Consider the following 21,617-nt stretch of genomic DNA (forward strand, 5'->3'; position numbering starts at 1 on the left):
CTTGAATCCAGTTTAGGCATTGCCTAGCCTGTTAAGCCTTTATTTTTGTAAGTTAGTTTTTTGTTTTTGCTTTATTTGTGGTTGAGTGTTAGTTATTTTGCCCGTGTGCACTTTATTTTTGATTCTTTATAATAAAATAGTTATTTTTTTGAACTGCAGTCTGTCTCTGCCTCTATCCACTCGCCAGCCTGGCACTCTTTGATACTCTGGGAACGTTAACAGTATCTCAACAGAGTTGACACTGTTGGCGTCTTTTATGTAGTCTTTTAGGCCATTAGAATGAATCCTGCTAACAAAAGCACATACTCTTGTGGATTGTGAAATCCTGTGGCATCAGCCCAGCCCGAAACAGATATGTGTTCACATGTTTCAAAACCTCATTAAATATTATACTAATTGGTGTGGTTTGAGGGCAGTCACAGAGGAGTGGATAGGCTTTATTACTCCCTTATAACCTTTGCGCATATACTGTAGAAAATCTTGGCCAATTTGTGAGAAACTGTGCAAACTGAAGCCATAACAAAATATTGAAATCTATCTAATACCTGAAAAAATTGGAATATACACAAAATATTGTAGTAGGTCATTTCATCACAAATGCATTGGTTCTATTTTTTTTTTACCCTGGTTTTCTCCCCAATTCAGGGTATCCAATTATTATCTGATACATATGAGCCGAGTTACGAGCACTGGGGGTGGCGCTGAACCCCTTGCTTCCGACCACGTTGGGAACTTCACACTGACAGTAAAGAGCATGAACACCTAGGTGTCGCTCGGTGTCTGGAATCACTCCTCCTGTGGATCCACAGCGAAGCCACCAGACCTTAAGTGCTGGAGAACAACACAGATCTGGAGGTTCCACTGCAGAGCCACGCGCCCTATTGGCCAGAGGGGTCGCTGATGCGTGGCGAGCCGTGGATTCCCCTGCTGACCTAAGCCCCCCCTACCTGGGTGGCGCTCGGCCAATTGTGCGCCACCCCCAAGGAGCTCCCTGTCACGGTTGGCTGTGACATAGCCTGGACTTGACCCTGCGATCCCCAGGCTATAGGGCACATCCACGTGGAGCGCCTTTGCTGGATGCACCACTCAGGAGTCCCAATGCATTGGTTTTGATAAAATGTAGAACTGTTTTATTTTGAAAGTATTATGTTAACAGCCACAGCGGGAACTAAACTTTCCCACATGTAGAATTTGTAATTAACTTCAAATCTCTACCCACCAGGTAAAGCCCAAAACAACCAATTAAAAGCCAAGAACCACACAAGTATACCTCTACAGTGCTAACCATATAAAAAAAATACTACAGCACAGTCCAAAATTACTATTGTTTCCTGTAGCATACTCCAGTACATATTGTAGTATATTATAGTATGCTACAGTGATTTTTGACAGTATTTAAGTATTTTTTATATGGAATCTCAAAAAAATGCATTTCCCAACCTAAGCTCAAAACACCACTGCAGACACAGACAGCATTGCGTCGTTCATCCAGCTAAAGATTCACCATCGCTTCACCAGTCCTCTAGATTGTCCCCTTAACAAGTGCATTGCTTGAGGATATTGTTATTTGAAAAACTGGATATCCAGTAATGATTTTTCCTCATTTAATATGCAGAATGTTTCTCATTAGATATTTAGAATACAGGCTCATACAACATGCATTTTAACCAATGACCCTACCGTTTGAGCCCTTTACATTATATATATATAAGCACTTTCCATGGTTCATTTTTTATTTTCCATTGATTCAGTTGTAGTGCCAGTATTATATATGTATTTATTTTCTTTGAACCAAAGGTTATATTTTAAGTTTTTCAACCATCATGTTTGCAGATGTTTACCTCCAGTCCAGTTCATGGGAGGTTTGAAAAAAATGTAAAAGCAATAAATACACATGAAATACACTTGCGCACAAATACACGTGGAGCCAAATTCCAAAAACATAATGTGCCTGTAAGCAATACATTCCTGATGCTTTAAAGGAATCCCTACAAGTCTATCATCTGTATTATAATTAAACGTAGTTACAGTAAGTGGCCCATAGCAAGTGGAGCATGTTTTATTGCATTTTAATTGCATACAAGCTTGGGGTTAAAGCACTGATAATCAGGGTGTGACAGGTTGGCTTGAGTAGTGACGTTCCAGACCAGAAAGTTGACATAGATGCAGACAGGTACTTGCAGGTTGAAAAGCTCTGGTGCATGTTTCTAGCGGAAAAAAAAAAAAAAAAAACAGCTCACAGAGCCAAATAAAAAGGTTTAACAAAACAAGTCACGAACACCATGAACAAAATACACAGGAACAAAATAACCAGCTCAAGGGCCAAAATAACGGTGCAAACAAAAGAGTAAACAATTGTAGGCTGGGCATTAAGGGCCATTCACACCGGACTTGGCGCTCGTGCCACCTCCCTGTGCGTTGCTCGCAGACCACTATTCACACCGAATGCAGCAGGGGAAAGTCAGAGGGTGGTCTGTTGTTATGTCACGGCTGCATCAAGCAACAAACAATAAATGCCAGCGAGAAGGGAAGATTGTTTTTATCCAGAAGACACAAAGCTTACTAAAAAAATATATTTCAAGTAATGAGCTGAACATTATATACTGTATTATATATTGTAAGGGATTGGTTGGTTAAAAAACGTAAAAGACAATGTAAACAAACTGTTTGGTAAACAAAGTAATTAATGTGAAGTGTTTGGGATTAAAAACTAAAGATTGCTTAATATATACACTGTTAATTGATAATGGTTTGTTAAATAAGGGAGATTAAAAGTAATTAAATTGGGTTTAAAATAGATGGTTCTTATTGTGCAGAGACAATACATGGGGGGGGGGGGGCATTAAGGCCATGTAGAAGCTACTGGAGTCAGGGGTTGGCTCCAGTTAAATTAATTATTCAATTTATGTCTTGCCGATTGTCTTTAACAATGTAATTGTTTAGCATTAAAAACTCTGTGTTTGTGGGTGATGGTAGGAGTTTGGTTGGGAGAGTTGAAGAGTAAGTTGGTTATTGTGTGTATTGTGGAAAGGTAAAGGTATTTGGGATTACGATTTGGATTGTGAATTGGTTTTGGCGACGAGGGAACAGGCCTAGCCTGCCTCGTTATTAGTTAGAGAAAGAACTGTTTAGACAGGGCCCGAGATCGGTTTGTTTATTTTCTTTTTATTGTAAATAGTAAACACATGCTACGTCATTTCCTGGTATTCTGCGTCTAAAAGTGTTTATTTGAAGAAGGAAAACATGTGACCAGAGGGCAATCCGTCACTATATATATTAACCCCCCCCCACACACACACACACACACACACACACACACACACACATACACACCATCATAATCCCCCCACAATTACCCAAAATATCAAGCAATTGTGTTGTTTAAAATAAAAACATGTTGTTTTTAAAAATTGAGATATTTTCTTTCTTTCTCTTTGTGAGTTTTGTCTGGTTTGCTGGGTATAGGCAAAGAGAGGGTGAGTTAAAGGCATCATTATGCATTGATATTATTGAGCATTATCCTATACACATGATTAAAAAATGCAACTACTGCCACCCCATCATATCAAACTTTGGTGGGGGGGCGGAACTGTAAACGCAGCAACAATCAGTGGTACTGTGCATCTAACAACACAATACCTGGAACAATGAACAGCAAACAAAAATAAGATAATTGCAATCACCCTGCTCTACCAGAGAAAGAAAATAAAACATAAGATCGGTGTGGGTCCTCAAGAAAAGAAAAAGGTACAGCGAATATCATCGGCTGATACAGGAGCTCCGGTTTGCGTGTTCATCACTTGTTCATCACAAGGGTTTAAAATAAAAAAGGAAATGAATACAACACTTGTACTGGTATACCATTATAATGAGAAAATCATTGGAACTGATTGTATTCTTCTCAAAATCGTAGCCTTTGCCTAGCTTCAAAATATACATGTAAAAAAATGAAAGGCATGCTTTTATTTGCACAAGTTGAAACACTTTGGGCTGGCTACGCCCAAAAAAGAAAAAAAAAACAATATTCCTCTAGACAGATCTGATAGCCACACCTTAGACATGCTCCTGAGCTAAGACCCTTAGTGAACTGCTAATAAAAGGCCTTCTGCTCATCTGGCACTATTGCTGTGGCAATAATTTAATTCAAAAGGTGATTGATAGAACTGTGTCAGTTGTTGGAAAACATCCCCATGCTATTTGGAATGGTAAGTGCTAGTGCAATGCAATAGAAATTATTGTAGGAATACTCTGCAGCTGTGGAAACCATTGCTTTTCTATAGTGCTCATGTTTCTATGAGGTAGCCTTTTAATGGAGGAGAATGAATTCATTTGCTTTGCTTAAAGTGGTTGTAAATAACAAAATAATTCCATACATGTCATCTGTCATGGGCTTTCATTTACTGTAAAGGTCTCTAATGTGCAGTTTTGTGTTTTATTGCAAATGTATTTCTCTTTGCATCGCATTCTTTTTTTTTTTTTTTTGTGATTGGGTCATTCACAGGTTGTCACGTCCTCTTATGCTAAATGGGAAATCTGTGCACACTTTGAATAGCTTCTGTAGCATAGAGAATCATCCTGCTGGGGTATACAAAAGCAATTTTGCAATCTGATAGTGACTTCAGGGTTAGCATTATTTAAAAGGTTTGGGGTACAATTGAGACTTAAGATTAGGATTAGGGTTACATGTGGAAGCATAGATGCTGGAGTGTTGGCCCCAGGAGAAATTGTGTTGAATTTATTTAACTATAGTCAAGGAAAAAAAAGTGACTCAGATTTTTTCCCTTGGTTTTGACTGGTGAAGACCTCATCATCAGCAGTATAAACACAATGTCACATGTCCATCCATGCAGCATTTTATTATAAAAACATATTGCAAGTCAGGTGCTTTTTGTACACCTCTCTCTTCCTCAACGGTGATGTGACAATTTTCCCTTTCTGGTACAGAACAGACTCTGCTGTTCAGCAGCCAGTAACCTGGCTAACAGTGTGTGATGGGGCACCCCCATCCCTGGGTGTATTTCTAATTTATTTTGTATAGTTTGGGTTATGTATCACAGGGGAGAATGTATATTGGTATTTAAGCACGGGTTTGTGTGTGTGTGTGTGTGGAATAGTGGTGACAGGGAGGCAGTTAAAATCCTCCCTGTAAAAACACATGGGAATGTGGCTCGAGCCGTGAATTGAATAAATTATTAATTAAGGCTCCAGCCACAGGTGTAAAAATAGGTTGATCACAGGTGAGAAAGTGGTTGGTGTGTTCAGGGAGAAAGAACGGGAGAGAGTCAGGAGAGAACTAGTAAATAGAATAACAATTGCTACTCGTGCTGAAGGACCTTCACAATACTTGTTGTGGGTTAGTTCACTGGGTTTTGTTTGTCTGTTTGTTTGGCCATCATGCAGTTTTGTTCGTTTAATGTTTCTGTTTTGTTCAACCTTGTTATTTGTTCTCTTCCTGGTCTGACGTTACCACATGAGCCAGCTTGTCACACAGTGTGAGTCAGTGGTTGTCTTCTTAAAGGTCGGAACAAAGAGAATGCTCTGACAATACACCCTGCTGTAAGCTTCCTTTGCTAGAAAAAGCTGCAGCAACAGACATAGCCTGTACACGTGCCTGAATCAACTCCAGCCCCACTGAGACCTAATTGCTGGCTACGGTGCCTGGAGTCAGTCTGGGACTAGGAAAGGTCGAATGAGAATGACTGAAAACAATCCTGACTAATTCTAAGGGAAATCCACGACTTCTGTGACTAGTACAGGAAAGAAAATCAAAGAAGTGGGGTGGGAGGTGTTTACATTATTAGTAACAGACATGAAAAGCAGATAAAAAAAGAGAAGTCACTCCATCTTTGCTTTTAGTATTTAACAGCCTTGATATAGAGACAGCCCTCCATGCAGGACAAGCATCCTCCCTCTGAGTACAGAAAGAAGGATTGATAGGAGCAGTGCAACATGATACACCTGGTAATGTCAAATAAAACAGTGATAACCAAGGCTTTCAGTCATACAAATACATTTTCCTAACTCTTGTTTGCATTTGCATCATTGTTATCTTGTCTTATTGTAGCACTGCAGATACATTATAGCAATTTAGTTTAAACTGGTTTATCCTGGTATCTAATCACTTCATGTGCAGTGCGTCACATTGTCATTTTTTTTATTAATTTGTCAGATAGAAATCTAGAATCCCTAAGTCATTCTACAGTGATAACGGTTCACATAAATCAATCTCATTTGTTGTTACTGAAAATAATGTATCGTCAGACTTGCATTTTCACTGCTCCTGGAGAGACACAAATGGGTTACAAAGATAAATAGAGAGAAATGAATTTACCAGAAGCAAATGGTAAATGTTAATTAAGCGTAATGATAATTTAGCTATTTCAAATATAATAGCACACAGATTTAGAAAATCAGTGCTGTAAATTGAGGATACATTGAGACTAAACAATTTATTTTCTGTCAGATTTATGTCTTTTTAATAGAATTTAGTCTGCCAATTACTTTAGCATTGCATGTTGAAACATTACCCTCAGCTGACAGATGTGTGTGTAACTAAGTGTAAAGAATTGGCTTCTCAGCCCATTGAATTGAATGGAAAGGCAAGGGCTGTGCACGAACAAGAAACAATGCAGTTCAAGGTGGGATGTCTCTCCATTCAACTGATGAGCAAGCTCTGTAGTGGAGAAGTACGGGTCTTATGCTGACGTCAATATTATTAACTTATCAGCCACTAGAAGGAGATTCATTACATAAGGCAACACATCTGAGACAGTAATCCAAGGGCACTCTAAAGGGAAATACTGCTCATAAGCAAGAGTCCTTGAGGTTGCACGCTCACACCGCAAACGCTAGATGGTGGCAGCGAGATGTCCCTCATGTGTTATCCGCTCATTCTCTTTCGCGACAGCTTTGGTATAATTTCCCCAAAGTATTGTTTTGGTGGTCATCTTTGAATTGAAAGGTTATGGATGTAACCCTGGTTCCCTGAAAGAAAATGACCACCAACTTCACGAGGTCGCATTACTCGCTTTCACGGGTTCAATGCAAAAGAGTGAAGTCTCTGTGCAGTGACTATTTATTACCTCGGGGAGGCGGGACTGAGGATGTCACTCTATAGAGGGGGCCTATCGTCAGCTTTGATATAAAATGATCAGTAAATATCTGACAATCAGACATATCCCAAACGTATTGTTTTGGTGGTCATCTTCTCTTTCAGGAAACTGTTTTAGTTTGATCTAGTCCTATAACATCTTCTGATTAACTATTAAACATGGGCCCCTGTGACATAAATATAATGAATCTTGGTAGTAAATCTCCCTCCCGACTGCGAGGGTTCAAAGCAGCAAAAGTATGTTGCTTTGGACAGGCTGGCCCGACAGTTCATTGCCAGGGTCAGGCCAGCCTGAAGAAGGCGAGACTCCGTTGCAAGAACGTATTGACCTGAAAGGGAAACGACGTAGCAGCTGCAGATTTTAGAGACAGCCGCACTCATTTACCGAGGGGTCATGTGTGACAGCATAAAAGGGGCTGGACAATCGCAATCTATTACTTCTCTTGGTTTTTATGCTAGAGACTGGAAGGACCGTGATAGACCCAGAGAAAGCTGAGTTTAAAAATATATTCATGAGTGTTTTGTTCGTTTGTTCATGTCTGTTAGTAATTGTCTGTGTTTGTAAACAACCAGACGGCTAACACATACCCGGAGCTGTTGCCTTGGGCCAGCACAAAAACCGGATCAACACTGCACCAAGTGGGGCAGATAATGTGTTTTTATTGTTTAGGGCTGCAATCCCTGTTACTGTTCTCCGTGTTTAACACATCGCTGTGTATAACTGGAGCTTATTATTTGGTCGCCAGACCAGGATTACAAAAATAAAATATCCTTTTTCAAATCGGATTACAAATTGCCTGTCTGTGATTATTCCTGCACTGCATCACCTCTGCACCTATGCACAATCAGCAGCCACTTTGCTACAGCCCCCTAGGTCCTTACTGGAGAATTGTGCTGATAAGGTGAGATGTAACGCATCTATACAATATATTATAACGCAAAAGACACATTTCATCGTGTCTAATTGCTTAGCAAGCTTCTCACTGTACATACAAGGAAGATGTGAGTTTTATAATAAAACGTAATATGATAATTTAGGAGGCCTCACCAATCATTTTAAATAATTTTTATTTTTAAGTCATGAATTTGTAGTACATTTATATTAAACTGGAGACAGAGACCCTTAAACATTATTCCAGTCCTATTCCAAAGCCTTTTGTTTTCAATTCAGGCACAGCATATCTGATATACAGTAGTGATAAAGGGCATAATGTAGTCTGCTGACATAATTACATACCTAGTGCTGTGTGGCCCACTGCCTATAGCCTCAGACTACATTGTAGCCCACATTTTAATATATTTCACCATTATGAACACTTTGCTTTAAAATTCAATAGAAGCATACTGAGGCTTATATTTTCAATGGCTTAAAGCTGAAGGTAAAACATTATACCACCAATACAAAACTTTTCTGTTGTGCATGGCATGTTCAGGTACTGATTGGGGGGGGGATCAATGGAGGCGTTCTAAATGTTTGTCCACTTGACTTATTTTCTTACAGATTTGTTTCAAAATTCACGTTTGAGTGTGAAATTGATTTTAGTGGTGTCTGTTTAGGTTTAAGACCATGTAGTGAATCAGAAGTTTTCTTTTTGTTTTGCTGCAGTAACTACACAATCCCCGCCCACAATACTGTAGCCTACATGTGCAATAGCTGACACTAGCTATCATATACTACAATTAGACACAAAGTCCAAATCTACATTGTGAAACATCTATTTATTACACGTCAATGTCAAATGACACACCCAAGTAACACTTAGATTTTTTTTTTGGTTTGCTTCAAACAATAGCCTAAAATATGTCTAGCTTTAGTTTACAGACAATAAAACATCACGAATTCAGAAACACAACCAGTTTTGACCACTTGCAGTGGTGGCCAACTGTGTAATTTCCAGAAACGTTACATTTATTAAAGGCATACTTTATTTTGACGTTACACACAAATTGCACATGAACTTTGATCCAGTTTACCGTCACACCCTTTTTGTGGTAATCAAGTTACAAAGCGAATTGCTTTGTTTCACTGTTATTCAAACAGATGCAAAACACTCATACTTTCACTGGTTGGAATGGAAAATGGAGTTTCCCTTGTAAATTGGCTTGTTGAAAGGGCGGGGCAAAAGAGTTAAAGACGGACCACCATTGGTTAACTGAACTGTCTGGGCAGTACCGGTAGGTTGATTTTATTTCAATATTCTCCTGCAGTGTGGGCTGGAGCTGTAAATTCTCTTTCATTCAGTCTTTATCTGTCTAGTTGGTGGCGCACTTGTTCAATTTAATTCTGCTGAGCGCCGCAGCAATTTAAGTAGAGAGTACAACGCGTTACAGATAAAGGGTTTTTTTTTTCTTTGAAATAACAAACAAACATATCTTAGCTTAAAGGCAGTTCGCAGAGACAATTGTTTTCAAAAATGGAAGATCAGATAAGCTCTACAACACCCAGTGCTGATGATTTGAGTAAACGTGAACAAGAATATATGGACGAATCCTTAGATCTGATGGAGAATAACGAGGCAGAGCCTCGCCCGGCAGATCCAGTAAATCAATCTGTAACGCCTGTTTCGTTTTCTAACCCGGAGCCCTTTGCTATACCAGAGAAGACACCGACGGCCAGCACTGGTAAACCTACTGAAACGGAACAGCACCAGGGCGAAAAGAAGCAGACAAAGACACAGGAGATCCCAGAAAAATCGGAGAAAACCACTCCTGTGGAGGAAGAAAAACGAGAAGCCCCAAAGCCCGAGAGTCCAGCAGTATCCTCTTCATCATCGTCTGGATTTTCAAGTGAGTACTATTTATTTATTTATTTATTTATTTTTGTAAAGAAATACAAATAAGTGAGAGTAAAATAAATATACAAGTGTCATTAACATGTCACTATAAAAATAAGTTTGAAAGCAGTGGTTGATCAAAATTCTTATGGGTCAATTGTCAAACTCTAATCAAAATTCTTAATGGTATTGTGTGCATTTTATTTATTTATTTTTCTTCTTTGTATTCCTCAAAAACATCTCCAGACATGACGCATAACAGTTTTTAATTATCTTGCCACCTGTTTTTACACTGAGGGGAAGGAAACGTGAAAAATATGAAAAGAAAAGGAAAACTTGTTTTTTTTTTTTTTGGATTTGATTTATAATGCCATATTTAAATGTAGAATCCTTGCAGAGAAGCTTCTCGTTTTATAATATTATATATTTGATTTAAAAAAAAATAATCTAGAGTCAGCCATTTCTCTCGTGATGAGGTTGCTGTAGCGTCAGTACAAAATAAGTGTTTTATTAATTGCACATCAAATTGCAAAAACTAGCAGGCTATGTGCAATCAAGTAGTTGTATACATATCTAATGCCTGTCATCTTTTAAAAACCCCCCCCCCCCCCCCCCCAACTATAATTATTTAAAATGTAATTCTACTTTATAGGCCTGTACATGCTGCTTCGCTTGCATTATGGTTTTACAATATTTTCAATTTAACTTTAAAAGCAATGAAACACCTACGAATGATACTTTTGCGAATTGAACAAGTCTGTCTAGATTCACATTTGACTAGTTTAGATAATTTTAATTAAATAACGTATTTATCTATTGTATTGGTTTAAAAAAAAAAGCCTTTATCTGATGTATAGTTTTTAGTAAAAGAAAGTCATGCAACCAAATAACTGTCTGTCAAAGTGCGATTCTATTTGTTTTTTTTGGGGGGGTCAATGACAATGCATACTTTTCTGCTCATCACATCAGACGGCGGGAGGGGCGGGACGGGGCGACTACAGATTAGGTGATAGACAGTTGTGAACGCCACTAGGAAGGCACTGGAAGAGCAACCTTAACCAATCGATCAACCTTGTTAAGTTTGGGTGCGGTTTCCATTTTTTGCGTGCATTTTAGGTGACTGATGTGGCTGCTCATTTTAGAGTTGAGTGAATGAAACGGAATGGAACTGAAAGTGGGTTGTTTCCTGGATATGGGAACAAATACTGTACTAAAAAGGAAGCAGTAAAGTTTCAAAACATACCGGGGGGTTTATTAAGCAATACTCATCATAAAGACATGGCTGGAATTTATTAATTTTAGGCACTTAAATATACAGTATTACAAAAAGTGCTTAATCACGCTTTGAAACATGATCTGAGAATTCCATAGCATTCTTTTGAGCTACTGTAATGTAGCCTAATGACAATTCCCAAACAGCGTGGAAAAGGAGATCACAGGTTTGAATCTCGACTCGGTCATTCTTTGTTGGCCTGGATCTTGCAAGGACAGTAGTATTACTAAAACGCGGGGGTAGAACCCGGAACTGATGCACTGTGTAATTTGTGCTCGACAGACCTTTTTGTAGTAGTGTCGCCTTTTCCAGTAACTCCTCATTGTAAAAGCGCATAGCAGCATCACACATGTACTATTCATTTAGAAAAGACATTTTGAATAAATCCATTTGCAGCTGCTGCCCAAAATTTTGCATCGCACTATAGAATGAATTAATTTTGCTTCATAGTTATAATGAAACCTTGTTATGAATTAAAAAAAAAAAAAAAAAAAAAAAAAAAAAAGTGACATTTCGAAATCTAACATGAACTACTACTATCACGGCTTCCGGTAGACTTTTGCAATATCATTTTGAGTAGAGAAATGTTTCCTAATTTATTAAAACGCCATTCTATTGGCCCCCTGTTTTTTAATGCCATCCCCTCTCCAGTCATGTGCTACGTGGTGCAGCAGTGAGTCAGTGCTGCCTTGAAAACCAGCCAGTCCCGAGCGTGTAACAATATCATGCTGTTACTTTATTCTATTAGATAAAGAATGACAGTCAGTCTGGTCCTTTGTTTATACCGTTAGCACTCTTCAACGGCCAGTGTTTAGAATTAGGAGGCTTCGGAAGCCTCTGCGTATATAAACACTACTTTTAATCGAACTGCCGTTTTAATTTCCTCCCTGCGTAGTTGCAATGGTAAAACAAACGCTACAGTCTGTGCCTAAAATGACAATAAGCTGCCTTGCACTGATGAACAGTGCTCAGTAATCGGAGGAGTATTTCCATTCCTAGTTTGATATTCTTTGGCATAACAGTTTTCAAGTTCTCAGTTGCTACAGATAAAGGCTTGTTTTAGGATTTAGGTGAATTTTTTTGAAGAAAGAAGTCTTTTTCTTTTTTTTTTTTTTTTTTTTTTACTGTAATCATAGTGATCTCTGCTCCTAACCTGCCACAGTGTTGTTTTTCCACTTAACTAGGCCACATATTCCTCACAGTCTCCATTATCTACAATTCAAGGTTGCAGCAGAACTGCTATATAATGGGATGTTTTGAATGCAACATTAGATGTCTGCTAACACTTGGTAAACTTGATGTCCAGCAAGACCATTGAAGCTTCACCACCAATGGAATGGTAGGCCCTCCTTCTTATAGATTGAGGAGTTGATATTTTGACCAGAATATGTCTGTTGTATAACCTCTAGTTTACAATCTCATCCTGGAGGATTGACAGGTTACCATTGCACACACTACACAGTCACTCCAGTATCTAGGTATTACTGTGCACAGTTCAAAAACATGCTGTTGCATTCAAGACCTCCTCTATTTAAAGGCCTTTCATACCTAGTTCGTTTTATAAAGATTGCATTTAGAATTTACTTAAACTAATGTTGCCATTCTGCTTTTGATTTAGTTTCACACCAGCACATTGCAGTCTAACTGCAGTTTGCCCCCCAAGTGAATTGAAGTTCTCTTTACTGGGTTCTTCACCACTGCAATCGCTCCAGAGTTTGTTTGCTTCCACATTGAATTTTTTGCAAGAGAAGCTGATTGTGTGGGTATGTACACGTGACCAGAGTGCTGTCTAGCTGATGCCCTGACGGCTGTTCAGTACCACAAATATATATACTGTGCATATTAAACATGGAAGGCTGCGTCGGTGAGCGTTGGAAATAATGGTGCAAAATGCTAGTTTTACATTCTTTTTTATTTGGAGGATTGATTGCTGGGTTACAAGTGTTTCTTTCTTTTTTAACCTCGTGCTGTATCTACAGTCAGCACTTGTTCAGAATAACAGTGGTAAATGTTTACTGTGGCACTTCAGATTTGTAGTATTTAACAATTCTCCCCTTTTAGTTGTTTCATTTTGATGTTTAAAACATAGATAAGCTATTATAAATACTGGGTAAAAAAAAAACCCAAAAAACAGAGGAGCTGAAAATAAATTGTAACACAGCTCTTTGGCTAAGGATCGTTTGCGCCCTTTAAAATACAGACCCAGACACACGAACTGCAGGTTTAAAGCACTTACGTGCACTTTTTATTATTTGCAGAAATAAAAAATAAACAAACAAAAACTAATCCTTACCTAAACTTTTCTTTACATTTCTAAACTGTGAACCCAACGGCTAAGCCATTTACCGGTTTAAAAATAAATAAATAAAAACAAAAAGAAACCACTTTCACAAATAAGGTTCACACAGTACCTTTCTCCATTCGACCACACAGGCCTCATCACAGGTTTCATACCAACGGGCTTCACACAGACAGCCCCTGCAAACATTTGGGACCTGCTTTCATACTTTCTTGCATAATCACAAGCAGGTATCCCTCATTAAAATTAGAGCCAGATGAACCTCTTCCTGACTCACTCCCGTGGCGTTCTGGGAAATGTAGTGTGGCAGCACCCTCCTGGACTACAACTTTTCTCTTCCACCCCCTACTCTGCCACAAAATGATCTTAACAGAATGTGTTACTTCAAATTTTCAGCAAAACTATGATTAATTCCCTTGAGTGGTGTATTAATTACCAGAAGCTTTTTCTTTTATTAAGACTTTGTACACTCTCTGAGGAGAAAGGCAGTGCTTGAGAAGAGGGGGAAAAAAACAAAACATGTATAACCCTCGAAGTCAAAGACTTCCCCCGAAAGAAACAAAACCGTGCAATTAGTTGTTGTTCAGTAATGGATTGTTATGATTACCATTTCAGATTAGATCAAAAACACAATTAGCAAGATCCACTTTTCAGGTGCTAATTAAGCACTTCAGCGCTAAGATCTCTCATGTTCAGGTCCACTCTTGTGGAATTAATTGAATACACCTTTCTGTTTTCTCTTTGAAACTTTTTTTTTTTTCATTTTTACCTTTTGGTACAAATCAAGACTTTGTTTTTCAATTGCAGATCCCCTTTTTTGTTCTTTTCTGTTTGTTTTTTCTAATTGAATGATATCTTGAAAAAAAGCTGGGAGAAGGACAAACCACAAGGTCTTGTGCGAGGCATTGTGCCTGGGTGATGAATGGGAGTTTGTACCTTGTTTGTTTAGGATTGGACCATCATAAAGTCCGAAGTCAAAGTTTGCAGCTTATGTTTGTTTAATGTCTCAATTATTTATTTTTAGGTTATCGGGCCCTCGAACAAAGGCTAGGCAAAAGAGGTAACGCATGTGTGGAACAAAATAGTACTAAAAAAAAAAAAAAAAAAAAAAAAAATTACATTTGATCAAATACTGTGATGTGCTGCTGTTTTGTAATTGCCTTTTAATATAAATAAATCATTTTAATTATTCAATCATTCCTGCAGTTAAATTGCAAAATAATAATTTCTAATGTGGAAATATAACCATGCGTCCTAAAGAATCATTCACTATTAATAATATTGACGGAACTTCAGTGACACTTACATGACTGCATTAAAGGGATGAACAAATGTACAAATCACAAAATCACCATAGTTTGACAATTGTCAGTCTCTCTTGGTGTCCAGGTCTGAATAAATTGCCAAATAACTGATTTACCTGCTTTCAAATTTGCAGATCACTGTACAAATTAACTGCCAATTTGCTAATTGTTTATGGCCATTAAAAAGGCTATGTTTTCTTATAACTGCAGTACTTGCAAGAGCTGTTTGGTCTGAATTTAGTTTTGTAAGGTCGAGAGCTCTGTAAAGTGAAATGTGTCAATAGTAACTATCCTCAAACAGTCAGTGGTAACTCATGTTCAGATGTCTGATTTTGATAAATTGAGTTTCAGAACCGTTTTAATAGACGATTCTTTGTACCAACCTTTTAAATGTTAATTTATTTTAGGTAACCGTGCATTTTACTCTGTTATGGTGCATGCATTATTATTAATGAAGCAACAATGCTGCACAACGTAAGTTCAAACATTTTTTTTTATAGCTTATGCAACCGTTAGAGTACAGTACAAACTGGAAGTTTTCATCAATAGTGATTTTTAATGGTTTAGCGATGGACTTTTTACACTTTAAGAAATATTTTCTAAATATGAATTAAATCATGTGAAGAACCAGACGATTCTCAGCAAAACAAAAGTAACAACATTATTTAAGCTTGGAAGAGGTACAAATTCAAGCATGTTTTAGCGCTCTTAATTTACAGATCTGTCACCCTCTCATCTTGTAGTGTAACCTGAGGGTGTCGATTCCAGTTTTAGCCCAAGAACATTCATGGTTCTGTCAGTCATGTATGTTTTAGTAGGAACATTCGTTTTCAAGGAAACATCCCCACTAACTAATTTTCATAAATGACCTTTAATAAATACTGTACACAATAAGATGAATATGGCATTGTCTTTGGGTGTGAGAGGTGTGTTGGTGGCACCATTAATGCAAACACATAGTTGTGCTTTTAGTTGTGCTTTTGTTTGTAAATGTCAATGTATGGAAAATAGGTAAACTACGATGCAGAGCTGTTTTTTATTTTTATTTGTTATTTTGAGGCATTGCTGTAAAGTAGTGCCTGGCTATTTTGCCAGGTGGTAAATGGTAGTCCAGCTTCTCTGGTCAGGGTTCAGTACGGGTGTTTCTCCACTGGCTATTTGTCGAGCCTCACAAGACATCTGAATCCGGGAAGCGAGTGTAATGAGAGAAGTACAGCCTTAGGACGCTGAGGAAGTGCAGACTCTGGTTTTTCTGGGCAGATAGAAGTGTTCAAGAAGATTTGGAGTCGTGCCTCAGAAATGAGATTATGCTCCTGAATTTGACTATTTGAAGCAAATGGACATAATCCGCAGGTACTGTACACTTAATTCAAACACTCAAAAAAACCAAATTATTCTACCAAATTTCTGTTAATTATATTCATCTAAAAAAATGCAGAAAATAAAACAATTTTAAACTTTTTTTTTTTTTTTTTTTTTTTTTTTTTTTTTTTTTTAAAAAAAGCGCCCAAACAAGAAAACAACTCAGACACAACTATCCTTAATGGGATATCTTTGGCAAATCATTTTGTTAAAACCTTTTTTCCCTTTCAACAGAACTTATTCTACTTTAGTAAGTCGATATAATCAGTAAAATGTGTGGATTATAAATAAATTTTACCTAAATATATTTACAGACTATAGTGATACAAGATATAGCTGTATTGGTGGTCTATTCATTTTTGAACACCATTTGTTTACGCATCTTTTGGCAAGCTGAGTTAATTAATAACAATAATTAATAACAACTGTCTTTCGTTGCGTGTGACGTCAGTAGCACGGCTCGGCACTGCAGTGGAAAAACAACCCAGGCTCCCCATAACCGCACTGTGAGAGCTCGGTACGGCCTAGGCGTGGCTCGGTTGTACAGTGGAAAAGAGGCTCTAGATTACAAGAATGCATCTTGGAAAAATTCCAGTGTGACATTTTTCAAAAGGAAGAAATAAATATATCAATGGTGTTCTTTGGCAGTAATGGGCTGTAGTCTTTTCGAAAAACAGATGGATAAACGTGAAGCTTAACTATTACATTTTCCTTTAAGGATACACACCAAAGGTCTTTTGGTAGCTCATTGATCTAAAGATTTAATAAACCTCAAGCAGACATAGCATTCACTTAATGCTGTACATTATTATAATTTTACCTAAAGATTAGTATTTTAATCAATACTTTAAACCATGGGAGTGGGTCCAGTTGAATATACTTCATGGCATATTTGGGTTGACATTTCTTCTCCCATTCCTGTTGAAAATCAGCAAGAATGTTGTTTTTTGCAAGGCAGTGCTAAATCCAGGTCTTCACCACCTCCTCTGTCACAAACAGACTTGCACTTCTGTGCAGGTGGTTTTGACAGGTGACAGGAAGAGGGCCCTCCTTTAACCCTTTTAGATTGTGTAGAAAAAACGATCTGTTAACTTGCAGTCATTTGCATGACTCCGGTCTTGAAGGTAGGTTTCCAAATTTATAATGAACTAGTTTCACTTTTGAAAGACTTCTTTTAAATCTTGCCTACCACCTTTAACTTTATTGCTGTTAGGGGTGTTTCACTGCTTCTTGCTTTCTCCAGGCAGCTTGTGCAGTGTTATGTCCCTGTTGAGCTGCTCTTGTTTGTTTTTCAGATGAGACCATTTTTCCTTCTGCTCCATCTGAGCCTCTGATGCAGTCCTTTGCAGGCAAGTTCTCTCTGCTAGCTTTTTATTGTCCTTAAACTGCTCCTTATTCCGCCTCCTTGAGTTCCTTGCACTTCTTTCTTCACACCCCCTCACAAAAACCTAAAACAGGTGCTGTTTAGCGTGTACTTTTGCACAAGAAATACACGATGCGTATAATTGTGTGCTTGTTTTCCTTGTCGTCTTCAATCCTTGACCACCCTTAGAATGCAGTTAGATATTATTAGATGTCATAATTACATAACACATATTGCACCACCCATATAGATCGTAGTAGAGACTGCTTTGTTGTATTTTGATATGCACTTGCATTACATTTTTCCCATCACTGACTTGTAAAGCACTAAAGACTTGATCTTAGATTCTCAGTTTTGGTATGTAAATTTTATATTTAGCTAAATGACTCGTTGCATATATGGTTTCAGTTTGCATTCAATCAGGTTTTAATTTTCATGGTTAATAGTTCTTTCGTTACTGATGGGGAATTACTTTTTGAATTTAGATGTGTCATGCAGCATGTACCAAACAAGCTAGTTTTATCAGAAGAATGTCTCTTGATTTTGTGGCATTTTCCTTTTTGTCCATGGTCTCAGAGAGCTTTGTGGACATGCAAGAGCAGCCACGCAGCACTTGGCCACTTGACCAGAAGGATGATTCGTCTGTGCTTGTGGAGGCTGTTGCTCCAGTTTCCTCTCTGTCTCCTCTTCCTTCTCCTGACTCTCTAGAAGAACTCTCTCTTTCTGAAAGCTGTGACCAAGCCCCTGCTTCAGATAAGGTACAAGAGACACATGCTTGTCTGCTACAGACTGTTGAAGATTCTCCTTCAAAAGTTTCTAACGCTATGCCTTTAGCAGAAGATGTGAAGGCTGTAGAATCTAAAATGGAGTCTGAGTTCTCAGATACCAAATTGAGCCTTGTTGGAGAAGCTGTGGAACAGACTCTGAAAACGGAGGAGGATACAAAGGTAGAAAAGGCTGTTGATTCGAACACTGGCACGCTTAGGGATGTGTTACAGACCACTACTACTTTTCCACTGGAACCTAATCAGATTGTTGGTGCACAGCAGGAACATTTTCCTGAAATTGGCTTGCTCAAGCATGTAGACTTGCAGATGGTGTCTGAACTAAAAGAGCAAACCTCTCCAGTCCCTGAAAAGCCTGAAGTTGATAGAAAAGACGGTTCAGAGACAGACAAGATTGCTGGTATTGCACTAGGATCCCCTGACACGATAAAGACAGAATTATGTGAAGTCGGTGGATTTGAATTTTCTGCTGATCAAGTTGGCCATTTAGTAGGGTCTCAGAAGAATGAAAGAAGTCATGATGAACTTGATTTTACATTGGTGAAAGATTCCAAATACCATGCTCCACAACCATTAGACACTTCCTCTGGATCATCTTCTGAGCAGTCACCCCTCACACCTGAAGTTCAGTCTATAGTGACAACTCAGCCCTACGTTACTTTTGCTACATTTGAGCCTACTGCAGCCTTTGACTCTCCGCAACCAGACTTTCTAGATGCCAGAAAAGCAGAGAGATCTGTCCAGCCAGAGTCCTTCCTTGACTTTCAACCCGTAAGTGCTGCCAGTACTGGTTTGCCACAAGTGTTAGATTCTGTGTCGGAGGAGAATACCATAAAGGTATCTGAAAGCCCCACCCCAGACTTGGTGCAAGGGGCATTTGACAATGAGCTCCAAGATGTATCGCAAATAAAACATAGTGATGAAACCAACGTTGATTTAGTTCAGAGGACCTTCGAGTCCATACAAGAACCTTTAGTGTGCCAGTCTGGGTCACCTAAGGAACTGGAGGGTACCCCTTTACCCCCTTCTCTCCCAGATATATTGGAGTCTCCTTTGAGCTCTGGCAAAGTAGCTGCTGGATCTTCTGAAGGTACTCAAGATTCTGAACTAAGCCCTGTGCAAGTAACCTTTGAGTCTGTGAAACCATTAGCCTTTGTCTCTGACTCCCAGATTTCAGCTAAGCAGGAAACAGTTTCATTTAAAGAAGTTAAAACAGCTACACCTGCTTTTGACGATGCACATAAGAGGTTGGGTGAGTGTGATCTAGTAAAGGAAGCCCAAACCACCAGTGACCTCACTGCCCAGCTGGATAACGAGGAAAGCCAGATCTCCTCTCTGTCCATGAGTCGAGGTTCTTCTGGCTTGTTAGAAAGTATTAAAGAATCTCCAAGTTTTGAGCAAATGATTGAATTGTCCACCAGTCCATCTGAGTTCAAGGAATCGATAAAACAAATTCATGAGATGAAAGAACCTCTCCAAGAATCTCCTGCATTTGAGGCAGTGGGAGAGAGTATCAAAGTCACTGATCCTGTAAATTTTGTGATGGAAAGTGAATGCAAGCCCCCGAAGGAATTGGAGAAGGCACCTACTGAAGACACCTGTGCTTTTCCAGTAAGGGAAGCGCATTTGGAAAAGCCAGTGGAAACCGTAGAATTGGAAGGATCCATCGACTATAGCGTTGCTACTGAAGAGTTTGAAATAATAGAAGCTATGTCCAATGAGCCATTATCAAGAGGAGTTATAGATGAGTTTTTGGAGACGTTGGATAATTCTAAAGTATCAACTGTTTCTGAACTAGGTATGGAACATGAAATGCCATCCAAATTTGACCCTGATGATTTAGCTACTGAACTAGAGGAACAGACTGAGTTTGCGCAAGTGCATGTCAGCTCACAGCAAAGCTCCTTCACACTTTCATCTGAACCTACACCTAAGGCTACATCCCTGAAAATTGATCTGGGACTAGAAAACCAGATTACCTGTCCTGATACACTCAGAGAAGCCAAGTTCCAAGAAATGGTGACCGAGGCTGCCTTGTCAGTGACACAGGTTCCAAATATCCACTCGACAAGTGAAAAAGCAGAGAAACCAGTTCCTCCTCCAAAGGCAGATGAGGACCAGCCTCCCTCTGATACTGGTAGACCTGAAGCCAGTAAGACTGATCAGACACCAAACCTGAGCACAAAAGCAGGTAATGCCAGCATGCTTGTCTTCACTGTCTTGTTCGGTAGCTCACCCATTCCTTTCACCTCAAGGGGCTACTGTCCTCTCTCTTGTCATTTTGTACCTGTAGTGCAGTGAGTCACGTTTTGTTTTATTTATATCACCGTGTGGTTTTCACCTTTCTTCTTTCTCTTCAGTAAACAGTAGAAATAGTTTGATAATCTTACTCTTGATGTTATAGTTCTCTTTAGGTAATATTTTAATTGCTCAGTTGCAATGTATTGGTGCCTTTTAAAATCTGTTTGCTGCAGGTAAGTAGTGGAAAGATGGAACGTATTTCAATTTGCAGTATTAACATCTTCCAAAACATAATCAGACCACATAGAAATGTACATAAGGGAAAAATTTAGTAACAGTGACGTTTTATTTTATTTTTTTTTATTATTTCTGCACCAGCTCTAGCAGAAAGCAACTGGCACTTCCTGTGCATGAATAAGAAAATGTTGCCAATAAGAAAATTACTTTATAGAAAATTACATTATTCCATTTTTTTTTTTTTTTTAATATCCCTTTCTGTTGACAAATTACATAGATACAATTAAATTCATTTTAACAAATGATTTACATAAAAGTATACTGGTAAATTAAAGCCTATACATAGTTTATTTACTCTTATGCATTCTCTCAATTTTAATAGATAAAAAAAAGCCATCTGTAACTCCACAGCAATTTATGAATGTTTTCATTTCAAATCGTGAAGCACTGAACTTGTGTTTTTGTGGTACGGCAATTTTGTTTGACAATTATTTAGATGCCACGTTTTTTTCGCCAGGTTCCTCAAAACACTTCCAAACATGGCCTTGCCTCGTTCATTTGTTTTATATATTTATTAAAATATATAACGAATGTCAGAAAACTTTCTTACCCTGTGCACCAATGAAGCGCTACATCGACCAAGAATAAAACCCGCCCCAGTGTCAATCTTTCTGTTTCACCAATTAGAAAAGCTACTTGGAGACAACTGCCAAACCCCTTCCTTTTTATAATATCTCCCCTTACTGTGGCACCAGAGCACTCGAATACGCGACGGACTACTGTATATGATGATCTATTAATAGAATAAAATAAATTGGTGAAATTTGTCAAGTAACCGGTTATACTTCCTAGCGTATTATTCAACATG

At 38.4% G+C, this 21,617-nt stretch overlaps 1 protein-coding gene across 6 annotated transcripts in view; it reads left to right on the forward strand.

The window, feature by feature from the left end:
- The first annotated feature begins 9,311 nt into the window (after positions 1–9,311).
- LOC121317287 (reticulon-4-like) overlaps positions 9,312–21,617 on the forward strand; it is a 27,987-nt gene continuing 15,681 nt past the window's right edge. The window contains exons 1-4 of one of the 6 annotated variants that reach the window (XM_041253052.1): positions 9,312–9,898; positions 14,482–14,517; positions 17,419–17,472; positions 18,063–20,462. In XM_041253052.1, coding sequence (XP_041108986.1) covers positions 9,526–9,898; positions 14,482–14,517; positions 17,419–17,472; positions 18,063–20,462 — 2,863 coding nt within the window. In that variant the 5' untranslated portion in view covers positions 9,312–9,525. The remainder of the gene's footprint in view (positions 9,899–14,481; positions 14,518–17,418; positions 17,473–18,062; positions 20,463–21,617) is intronic. The other 5 variants (XM_041253053.1, XM_041253054.1, XM_041253055.1 and 2 more) reach the window with 5 other exon arrangements.

This window comes from Polyodon spathula, chromosome 6 (assembly GCF_017654505.1).
Source record: "Polyodon spathula isolate WHYD16114869_AA chromosome 6, ASM1765450v1, whole genome shotgun sequence".
NCBI lineage: Eukaryota > Metazoa > Chordata > Actinopteri > Acipenseriformes > Polyodontidae > Polyodon > Polyodon spathula.